The sequence below is a fragment of the Oenanthe melanoleuca genome, chromosome 2, assembly GCF_029582105.1.
Source record: "Oenanthe melanoleuca isolate GR-GAL-2019-014 chromosome 2, OMel1.0, whole genome shotgun sequence".
NCBI lineage: Eukaryota > Metazoa > Chordata > Aves > Passeriformes > Muscicapidae > Oenanthe > Oenanthe melanoleuca.
The window spans coordinates 138,292,915-138,304,505 of NC_079335.1; the positions used below are offsets into that span (position 1 = coordinate 138,292,915).

General features: G+C 44.1%; 1 protein-coding gene across 1 annotated transcript in view; it reads left to right on the forward strand.

Moving 5' to 3' along the window:
- Positions 1–8,706, forward strand: part of ADARB2 (adenosine deaminase RNA specific B2 (inactive)) — a 299,653-nt gene extending 290,947 nt beyond the window's left edge. Inside the window, exons 9-10 of the mRNA XM_056485576.1 lie at positions 3,623–3,801; positions 5,411–8,706. Coding sequence (XP_056341551.1) covers positions 3,623–3,801; positions 5,411–5,587 — 356 coding nt within the window. The 3' untranslated portion in view covers positions 5,588–8,706. The remainder of the gene's footprint in view (positions 1–3,622; positions 3,802–5,410) is intronic.
- The last annotated feature ends 2,885 nt before the right edge of the window (positions 8,707–11,591 follow it).

Below are 11,591 nucleotides of genomic sequence, written 5' to 3' on the forward strand. Positions count from 1 at the left end.
ATGTATGTCCAAGAGTCATTGCCAGAGATTTCAAGGGAATAAGAAGTGCATCAGAGGGGCATTGAAATATTAATATTAAGATGTTTCAGTGCTGTCTTCCTCCTTCCCAGAGGCTTCTGTTTGGAAAAGCATTTGCTTTGCTTTTTGGTTATGTTTCTGGGTTTTCCTCAGCCCAGGAGAAGCAGTGGGAGGAATCTGTCTCTCTCTCTCTCTCTCTCTCTCTCTCTCTCTATCTGCATTGTTTTTGTCTCTAAGACCATTATTTGTAATCTTCCCTCCCCCCACAAATCCCAGGGAGGCGATGTTGATTAAAACTTACATTGCTCAGGCTTTGCCACAATTCTTTTTCCTGGGAAACCCAGCAGCATATCCAGTGACTAAGGAGATGGGCATCTAGAAAAAGCTTCTCCAAATGCATGAGAGACCAGACCTACACAATCTCAGCCAGGCAACTCCGCCTCCCACTCTTGTCTTGGACATCAGACCAGCCTATGACTGCAGGAGTCCTTAAATTATAAGGGTATCATTTATTTTTCCACTTGATCATAGCAGTACAAACATTCCAATGGAGAGGAGAGTCATGGTGTGTGATGAGATATACTGAGATTGACTCCTTGGCTCCACTGAAAAATAATCAGTGAGGTTTTCTACTCAGTTTTCTACCAATCCCAGCCAGATGGAACTCCACTCTTCCACTGAGATTACTCTTGGGTGTAATTTTAAGGAGAAATGCTTTTTTTATATCCTGGTCTCTTAAGATTGAGGCTGTTTTAAAGGGTATCCTGATGGGTTATGAGCTTTTGCTGGGAGAGACAGAGGAGAGAGGACAGATTTCAGTTCACATCCCACAGTACTCAAATTCATATTATTTGTGCAATGACTTTTCTTTTTCTTTCAAATCCTATTGTCTTCTGTTGTACTCTTTGTTGTGTGGGTTTGAAGAAGGATATTTTACATAGAGGAGAGAAAGTAACCCAGATTATTTGAGTGTTGCTTTCTAAATAAATCCAAACAATTATTTGTCAAAATAAAAATATGGAAGAAATTTTTTAAAATTATAAAAATATCAACAGAGAATATATCCATGTTCGATATTTGTCTGTTATTACTCTCATGTTTTATTTCTTTAAAACCTCTTCTTTTGCATTCAGAAAATTATGTGAAAATATCTTCTATTTACTTAAATACTTGCACTTATATATGATAGCTGGGAAGAGAAAGCATGAAAGCCAAAGGAGCCCAGAGGGGTTTCCAGGCACTGGGACCAGCCCAGGCTACTCTCACAGCCCCCATCTGGTGGGCACCCACAACCTGCTCTCCCCTTTGTGCAGCCTTTCCTTCTCTTCCTCTAGTCAGGGATTTCACAACATTTTCATTTATTTAGTGTCCTGTGGCAACTTTGCATGGCAGGGTGTTAGCTATCATGCTTTTTGGCACTCAAATCCTCTAAGCTTTTGGGTGCTATCTTGACAGAGAGTGGTGCATAGTGTCAAACAGCTGATTTTGATCTGTTTGCATCTTGTTCTGCGTAGAGACGCTCGAGCAGTGCTGCAAAGCTATCTGATTTTCAAGCTCTCAGTTTAAATCCTGTTGCCTAGGTGAAATGGAGTTTTAGATGCAGACTGATCTGTTATCTCTGGGGGGAAAAATTTGAAAGAGGTATTAATATGACATGAATGTGTTTACAAATCCTGGGTGAGGTTATGACTTAGCTGTAATTCTCTTCTACACATGGTAGCAAGTTCAGTCCCAGTGACTGGGATGATTTCTGCAGTTTCAGCTTTGTCACCTATACCAAGTGAGTTTGTCATATAACTTTTTCCTGTCAATGGCCACCTTTCTCTCTCTGTGCATGTTAAATTCCATTTGGCTCCTTCCCAGGGCAGAGGACAAGGGAGAGAGGGGGCAAATCCCTCAGTGGCATTGCTTCTCAAGATGCTGAGAGGCTTCAGGTAGGATGCAGCAGCTGCCTGCAGAGGCAGCATCCTAGACAGGCAGACCCTGCACAGCCCTCCCTCCACTTCTCCTGAGGTCTTTTAGGAGCTTTCCAAGCTCAACACATCCAGTGATGGATGCAGCATTCCCACCAGCTCCCATCTCCTCCCATTCTGCCTCAGACCAGCAGATGCTCGTGGCGTGCATCTATTTTGAAAATGAGATCCTGGGCAAGAAAGGCACTTTGGAAAGGAGGGGCTTTGATCTCTTTTCTTTAATCTCCTCTCTGAACAGCCCATATCAGTACTTCTCACTCTCTGCAAAAGTTCTTTAAAACCCTTTCAGCAGAAAATGCAAAGGACCTTTCTCTGCTGCCTCCCACCCAGCAGCAATGAAAGCAGAGCAAACCATGAGCTGGAGCTGCTGCAGGCAGGAGCTGCCATTTGGAAACACAGACCCCGTGCTGGCACTGGTCTGTGCTGGGGTGGCTGTGCCAGGCAGCTCCTGCCCACCAGCACAGTCCCCACCTGCTGTCACCACCGTGCCTTTTGTTGTCCAAGTCTGCAGGCTAGTGGCCCAAACAGCAAATTAGCAGAGAAGGACACAACAACTGGATCCAGACACATTATCCAAGGTCCATGTTTTCAAAAATATTCAAACTGCTTCGGGTCACTCTGCGTCTTCCAGCCTTGGAAGCTCCCAGTGTTGATTCTTTGCTGCAAAAGCACTAATGAGCAGGGCAAGGCAGAGCTCACTTGTTTGCATTTGTACTGGAAAATAAGCCAACCATTTTCTTTATTCCTTTTATTTCCTTGCAAAGACTAATCCTTCTCATTTCAGGTACAAGACATGAAAAAGCAACAGGAGTAATGGAAAGGTTGAGCTACACTAAATAGTTTAAAAGAGACAGAAATTTACCTGATTAAAAATAACTTGTATACACACCCACACCTAACCTTGTAGCCCCAGTCTGCATTCAGAGTCAAGGGAGATCTCACCATGAAGGCATTGGCTCAGTATGTGCCTTAGTTGTCCAGAACTGGCCATGTGAATGACACTAAGGTCATGCAGTCATCCCAGGTGACTGTAAACATCATTATTGCAGTGTCTAAAATTACATATGATGCATTCCCCTTAAAGATGTCCCAAATATCTCCATTAGGACACTAACTAGCTGTTGAAGAAATTGGTGCGCCAGTATAGGGTTGGAATCTCACAGGCAGACACAGGGTGGGGACCAGGAGTGCTCTGTGTAGTTCTGTGATGTCTACAAGGTCGTTATTAACTTGGATCTAATCATCTCTCTGTGATTATTCTTATCCCCTTATGAGGGGCCCAGGAGTTAATAGCAAATAAATTTGCTGGACTGTGGGAAGCTCACCTGAAAGAACTCATGGCCAAAGCACTGTGCTGCTTAGTTCCTTTTAACAACCTGTTATCCCGCTAAAGCCTTTGTGAAAGATTTCACTCAGCAGCCATCACACTGCCGTCAACAGCTCACACTTCAGCCGAAGGCTTTCCTTAGGCTAAAGGAAGGTAGAAATCTATAGGAATTGCTGAGTTTGTCTGTCCGAGGTGCTCGGTCTGGCAACGTTTAACCGATGGTGACAGGGCAGGTGCAGGGCGCACTCCGGGTGTCCCCGGCGCGGCTGCGGGGGCACTGAGCTGACCTGTCCTGTCTCCCCAGGGGTGAGCCACGCCGGCGCTCGGCAGCCCGGGAAGTCGCCGGGATTCAGCGTGAACTGGGTGCAGGGCGGCGGCGAGCTGGAGGTGCTCAACGCCAGCACGGGCAAGAGCAGCTGCGGGGGCCCGTCCCGCCTCTGCAAGCGCATGTTCTTCACCCGCTGGGCGCGGCTGCACGGCAAGGTGCGTCTGCTGCCCCGCGCTGAGAAAAGGTCATTCCATCCAGTGTCAAATCCCATGTCCCATGGGGAAATGAGTGGAAACAAACCGGATGGAGTGATGGTGGGGAGGGAATTGGAGACAATTCCACCAACAAAGTCATTAGGGAAGGCAAAGGAGCCTGCAGGGGGGCAGGTTTGAGCACAAGCACAGAGGGATTGTTCTGCTCTGCAGGACACCACAGGGGAAGGAGGCTGGTGGGATTCATCCCATTCCAGGCAGTGGCATGGTCTGTCCTAGCAGTGACCCTGAACACTGTGGGGAGCAGAAGAGACCAGCTGGGCTTTGTGCCCAGGGCTTGGTCACAGTGTGGTGACACAGGTCCCAGCTATTTCCTGCACAGCAGGTGGGAAGTGAGGCACGAAGCACTCCTGCCACCTCCAGAATTGAGGGGTCGTTACAGGAACAAAACTGGGGCTGTGGCTGGAATTACAGCTGGGAGAGCTTGGTTGCTTCTGGCTCACACCAGGGATGAGGTTGCAGTGAGCAGGAGAGAGTAAACTTGTGGCTGAGCAGGGCACTTTGCTTTTGACAAAACGAAGGATTTGATAATGTCTTCACTCTGCCTCTGGGGAGCAAAGGGAACAAAGAGGCAGCCAGAGAGAAGCCACTGCTGCCAGGCCAGCTTGTGGCCCGTGACACCCAGGCTGGCAGTGTCACCTCCCTTGCTGGCTGGGCCAGGACAGCTGCAGCCAGTACAGCCCCACAAAGTGCTGGCACACACCAACAGGAGCTGCTCATTGCAGGCTGCATGTTCACCTTCTCCTTTAACCTGCCTCTCAGCATCTCTCCTGTATGCACACAAGGAGAAGAGCTGTTTGCTCATCAGGCTTGCCTTGAGGGTGCCTTTCCCTACAGGTTTGGAATGGTAGAGACTTGGGCAGGTCAGATGAGTTTATTTAGTCCTTCTGCAGAGCACAGGGTGCTCCCTTCTGCATGTCCCTCCAGGGGCACTGGACACATGACATTGCTCAAGGTAGCTCCTTGTGGGTGGCTCCAGTGTTCCAACAGAGCACTCAGATTTCCCACACCAGCACAAACCCTGATGTCTGATTTCTGCACTGTCCTGGACATGTTTTGCAGCACTCCCAACAATACAGACTACAGAGGGGAAATGGGACAGTGTGGAAGGCAGCTCTTCTCCTTTTGTGTCTGGGCATTACTTGGAAGCACTGAGCTGCTGCACTTCCCAGGCTAAACTTTCTGTAAAGGAGCACATGCTTAGAAGGCCTCCAGAAAGGATTTTTTTTTTTTTCCCCCATAAAAATAATCTTAACTGAAACGTAGAATTCTGCTTTTGTAGAACATACCAAGATTTGCTACTGCCTATGCCCACCCCACGGGGAGAACTGTTCACCCCTTGCCTCCTCATAATGGCTCAAAACTATGCCACCAGCATTTATTGCTTCCCTGGTTTTCTGGTTGTTAAACCAAAAGCAAACACACAAAGCACAGTGATTGCTTATGAAATGTAGACAGGAAGATTATACAGCTACTGAAGCCTCCTGTTTCTTTTGGCTCATAGGTTGGGTTTTTATTATTTTTTTCCCCTTCCCTGATTTTTGTTCTGCAGCTGAGCACACGAGTACCAAGCCATGGAGAGATGCCATCAGTGTACAGCGAGGCAAAGCTGGTGGCTCAGACATACCAGTCTGTCAAGCAGCAGCTGTTTAAAGCATTTCAGAAAGCTGGCCTGGGCACCTGGGTGAAGAAACCCCCAGAGCAAGATCAGTTCCTACTAACTGTGTAAATCACTCCACACCTTTTCTACACGACTGGATCAAACCAACTGGAGAGAAGGCAAGGCAGGACGTATGAGCAGAGAGAATTGAAGTTTGAGATTTATTAGCAACCTCCATGGGAATATTTGCTTTCAATCCTGTATTGGAAATACATAAGTAGAAATGTGTCTGATGCACTGAACTCAACTTTAGAAAACTGCTTTTTCATGACCCTTTCCCAAGAATGTACCTGCCCAAATTATAATGCCACCCCACCAAGATTCTGCTTTTTATTGTTTATTGCTGTTGGTTATTACTGATTTGAGGTGTTAGTGGGCCACCTGTCTGATCCAAAATAGACCTTTGTTTTCCCTCACACAATCAGTGCAAAATTTGTCACTGAATAATGGAAAATAGGGAGCAGAGATGGAAGTACCCCAGGCACACAGCATGACAGCAGGTCTCAGAGCATCTATAATCATCCACCAAAAAAAGTTCCTAACCTCTATGCAAAAATCATCCTCTAAACTGCCTAAATCTGTCACAAAAAATTTGGACCTCAAAGAAATGCAGCATTTTTAAACTGATTTTTCCAATACTGGCTGTGAGCACAAAGCCAGGCATCAGGATGCCCTTGGTTTTTACACTTATTCCCTTTCACACCTTGGACAAACCACTTCACAACAAATCTTCAACTCTAGTCACAATTTGCATGTTGCAAATTTTACTTGTCTGGGCCCATTTCATCTCACATGCCTTTCAGACACCAGCCAGGATGCAGATCCTTGTCAAAGGGTTGGGTCCCCCCTGTGCTGCCTGTGGAGGTGCACAGCTCTGCAGGGGCTGCCAGTGAGGACCAGTGTGACCATGCTCCTGGCTCTGGATCTTCAGGAAGCTACCTGAAGTCAGGCAGGCTGCAGCCAGGACCCAGAGCCTCAGATCTCCAGTCTTCTGATGACCCACAGCTCTGAATTAAGTGGGTGTGAGCTCAGGATGCTCCATGCATCTGAACAATCACAAGTAAGACATCCCCAAACAAGAGAGCACATTTCAAACTTGGCTCTTCCCTGCCTCAGTTTCTACACCTGTCAAATGGGGATAATAATAAATGCTTCACATTTAAGGAACTTGGCAAGATCAGAATGCTCTGGTCACATGCAACAGTGTAAGACAGATTTTGTCACTTATGCAGTGAGTTTTACCTCTCCACACAGTCCAATTTACAAAAGCACAGCAGAGGCAACTGCAGGTTTGGTGAGGTCTTAATGCATGAGCTTTCAGATTCTAGCTCTTGTAAATGCCAAGTGTTATTATTACTTTTCATGCTCATATGCAACCTGAAAAGCAGATGGGGTTTTTCGCTTAGGAGACAAGTATCACCCAACATTTAAATATTGTCTTCATAACTGGGTCTGATACAAACTCATCTTTGAACCATCCCAAACTTCATCAGAATGCAGAAGATACAGTCATGGGAGAACTGAGCTTTGATAGTCCCACTGCAGAACCAACCTTCAAACACCCTGTACATTTCTCTAAGTTTCTGGGTTTTTAGATGACAGGATTTGCGGGTATAGAACTACTGTTTTCTTTTTATTCCTGTGATTCTCTTTAAATCTGTATATAACCTGCTGCTACTGATTTGTGATAATTGTCTTGGTATTTTCTCAGAACTGTCAAGCTGAGTTACTTTTCAAACAACACAAGGCTCATATTTTTCCATGTAATTTCCTTTACACAGGAAACTGTTCCTATCAATAAAGATAGATGCTCTTTGTATAGGGTTTATCATGTTTGGAGAGCCATATACAGTAAATACATTGTTTATTGATGCCCACAATAGAATAGCTACAGTATTTTGATGAGATTTTATTTTTAGATTATAAACTACAAGATGTATCTATAGTGTCTTGTATAAAAACAATTGTGATAAACTAGAATTTTTAAATTAGATAAAACAAAGCTCTCCCCTTCCAGAAACCTTTTCAACAAAATAATACATTCCATATTAACTACCAAAAATATTTTAACAAATATCCTTAGAGTAGAAATAGCTTAAAAAAAAAAAAAAGAAAAAAAGAAAAAAAAGAAGGCAACCAAAAACCTGAGACTTTTCAACAATGGAAACACTTTGTGGTAACCACTTTGTCAATACTTTGACCACTTTGACAGCTCTTCTGATTAACATTTGAATACTTTTGGCACCTTCTGGAGCTTCCAGGTACCTGCACATGGTCCTGCCCTCTAACTCAGCTGTGCTGCAGACCTCCAGTGTGATTTGGGCAGCAGATGTGCCTGAGGGCCCAGCCCATGGCTGGGGGAGTGGGGAGACACTGGCAGTGGTGGCCCCAGGGGCTCTGGCTGCTCCCACCGAGGGACAGAAACCACAGGGCAGCCAGAGAGGAAGCCAAGGTTTCTCATGCAGAGATCCACAGGGCAGGGGGGAGCATGTCTTCTGCTTTTCCTCTCTGAGTTAGTCCTTGTCAAGCACACACGAGACCTGAATGGCTCTTCCTTGCATCACCCATCCTCCAGCCATGGCATGATGTCAACCCAACTAATGCATAACAGTTCCACCAGGCTGGTGTTGCAGCTGCTGTGACAACCAAGCACCATGCCTGGTTATGTTTAAGCACACATAAAAAAAGTGTGGCAGGATTGAATGATCCTTTGTTGCAAGGAATACATAAATGCAAGCCTGGATTCAGCTGCCAGGATGAGTTTAGTACTGGGGACCAAACAGTCCCCACTGCAAGTGGGCATTAGCTGATCTCAATGGAGTTGCACCTGCTGGCACTAGGGTTGAATATGACCTTAAATATCTATTTCTTCTCATTATGGGCAACAACAGTGTGATGGGACCCCATCCCAGAAGTACACATGACCTACACACAGCATTTCCTGAAGCAAAGGAAAAATGGCTCAGTAGTAATTCTTTAGTGAAGATTCTGTACATAACATGCATGAGTGAATGGCAATACTGTACTAATGGATGTACATTTGTAATATTTGTAAAAAAAAAAAGAAACAAAAAAGACAACAAAAGAAAATAAATCTGAATTTACATATGTGAATTTGCTGCTAAGTTCTGTAAATTGCACTTCAGTGATACCTGATAAGTGAATGTTTCTGTTAAGTGAATAAAATGCCAAGTAAAATTGTTCTTTCCCTGTTTATTGACCATTTTTCACTATGACTTAGCAATCAACTGGAATGTGCTCCAGAATGCTAGTATGTGTTTTTACACACACCTGCTGCAGATCTACAGATATCTTCTTGTTCAGTTTGGATGTGATGCATTGTGGGAACCACACATTTGTATTGAGAGAGGGATGTGCCTGCTCATGTAGATGAAGCCATAAAGGGACACAGTATTTTCCTGGAAGAAGAGTGAACTGGATGCATGTCTGATTTGATCCTTCCAGGTTATGCTCAAAGATCTTTCTTAATAAAAATTAATACAGTTTTTCAAACCCACACTGCCTGGGATTTGCTGCACAAAGCTGCTTAAGAAAACTGAAGTGATGAACAAAAGGTCAGAACATCTCTGCAGATTTCTGCTTCATTGATGGAGTGGCTTTGGATTGTTCTTGCTTGGAACAATCAGTATTCACAGCAGACTAAACTCACACTGAGCCCAAGCACCATCCCCACAAATGTTTGACCTTGAGATTATTTCCCTTTGCCAGTCCTTGTAGAGATCACTGGTGTTACCAAAACATCCAAAGCTTTTCAGCAGCCACTGTGAAAATATGAGTACACCAACATCAAAAATTTTTGAGAAAGAGATTTCCTTGTCCATCTCCCTGTGGGGATTTGGTTCCAAGACGAAATCAAGCCTGACAGCTCACAGGAGCCCCATCAGCTCACAGGAGCCCCATCACTGGCCCCACAGGTCTTTGCTTGCTCATGTTAAGGCAGTGCCAGACCCTCACAGACCATCCCAGGGGTTTCCTTCCCCAGCAGGGGCTATGCATAGCTTTATTTTAAAGCCAAGACTTTGCTGCAGTTTTATTTCCTCAGCTTGGATCTATCTCATTAGGTATTGGGACAGCATAAAGAGAAGTAGGGAGAAGAAAGCATTGGCAAGGTGAAGTTGCTTGTGTGGAAAAAAAGAACACTGTGAGCTGACCCAGCTCCATCACAGCCATGGTGGACTTTGCCTTGAGCAGCAGCTGCTGCTGCTGGACCATGGCACACCATGACACAAACTACAGAGCAGCCATTAGGGCAAACTACAGGGATGGATTCCATGTTTAATCTCAGTAGCTTTAAAGGGTAAATACCTGAACTTCATTTAAAACTTTACAGTGTACATCCTAGCATCACCAGGCACAGTTATTCTTTTTCAACTGTGTATTGGAAAAACAACAGAACATGAACAAGCTGATATATTGACTTATAGAGGGCTCCACAGAAGTGCCTGTTCCTGAAATAAAATAAATAAGTCTGCTGCAGTTAGACCTTAATAGCCACACTTGTGTGTTGAAGAATATTGAAGCTATCTAAGAGCTTTTTAAGCTTTTTGATTCATTACTATTGTGCCTATTGCCCAGCCCTTAGACCTGATTCATTTGGCTGGTTTCAGCTTGATCATGTGGATAGAACAGTTTATCTGGAAATCTGAGTAAAGTCAGAGAAAATCTGAGATTTTTTTAAAGGATAGTGACAGTCTGCTTGGATGCAAACAAAAACAAAAACAACCAAAAATTAAAAAAAAAAAAAAAATCAAACAAAAATATACAAGCAAGTGCACACATATAGACAGATGGTTTCTCACTACTCCAAAGCCTCCTAAATAAATGGCATGGCTTTGGAAGAGGTGGATTAATAATTATTGCCTTTTCAGCATTGAAATAGTTCTGCTCACATGCTTTATTCAACCTGGCTTTCCTGGTAATTAAATCCTCTATTAGAGACGTTTATGTTCTATTTTATCAACTTCCTTTGCAATACAGAATTACTTCCACCAGACCATTAAAGCCTTGTTCTGCCACAGAAAGGAAAAGTTCCTGTTCATTCTCCTCTGGCCCTGAACAGGTGTCTTTACAGCCTATAATGCCATTAAATTATCCAAGTCAAGAGGAAACAGCTCCTTCCTTTACACACAGTGTTACCAAAAAATACATCCCACAAAGAGAAATAGCAATGTGAAGAATGGTACCTGCTGTCAGATTTGACTTGTTTTTTCCTGACAAATTAGTGCCCTCCATCTCTCACAGCCTCAAAGCCATGCTCAGGTGTAGCACAGCTGTGTTTGACACTCCCTGAGGAAGTGCTGTAGGTGCAGTTCCCTTCCTCCCCAGAATCCCCAGCCCAACACCCTTCCCTACTTTCCATGGCAGGCTGTTTGCTACTAATTGCTTTTATTTCATTTTATTTTAACAAGCAAATTCAGGGGTTTTTACTCACTTAAGAGTGTTAACTCTTAGATCTATAAGACAACACATTTCTACTGTGGGTTCTAAAGTGAATTGGTTTTTTTTTAAAGCAAATTGTTTGTTCATGTCCTGGTCTCAGTGGTGAAGGGAAATATTTTCAGGAATAAAAACATCACATCCTTTGCCCCCACAGGCTCCTAAAATCCTGACCATGACACAGAACAGTGGGACTTGCTCTAAAATCTCAGATTTCAGTGGGAGATTATCAGCTGATAAACCCCTCAGGCTGCTGGCAAAAGGGACAGACAAGAATTGTAACCTCCAGAAAATTTGGCTCTTGTATGCAGAGTCTCATGTTTATATCATTTCACAATATACAGAAAAAGCTAAATTATTTGTGATTATAATTTAATAACCTTTTGGCATGAGAGAGAACAAAAACAGACTTGATAACATAGCTGGTTTGGAGATGCTCACCTGGGAACAGAGCTTGGGTTCTTGGCTAGATTTTACCCACAAAAGTGAAGAGATGAACAAGTGAAGACTTCCAGAGGAGGGAGCACCTTCTCTCCAGGCAACGAGTCCACAGTACAAAAAAAAAAAAAAAAAAAAAAAAAAACACTTTTGTTCCAGGATCTTTTTCACCTTAACC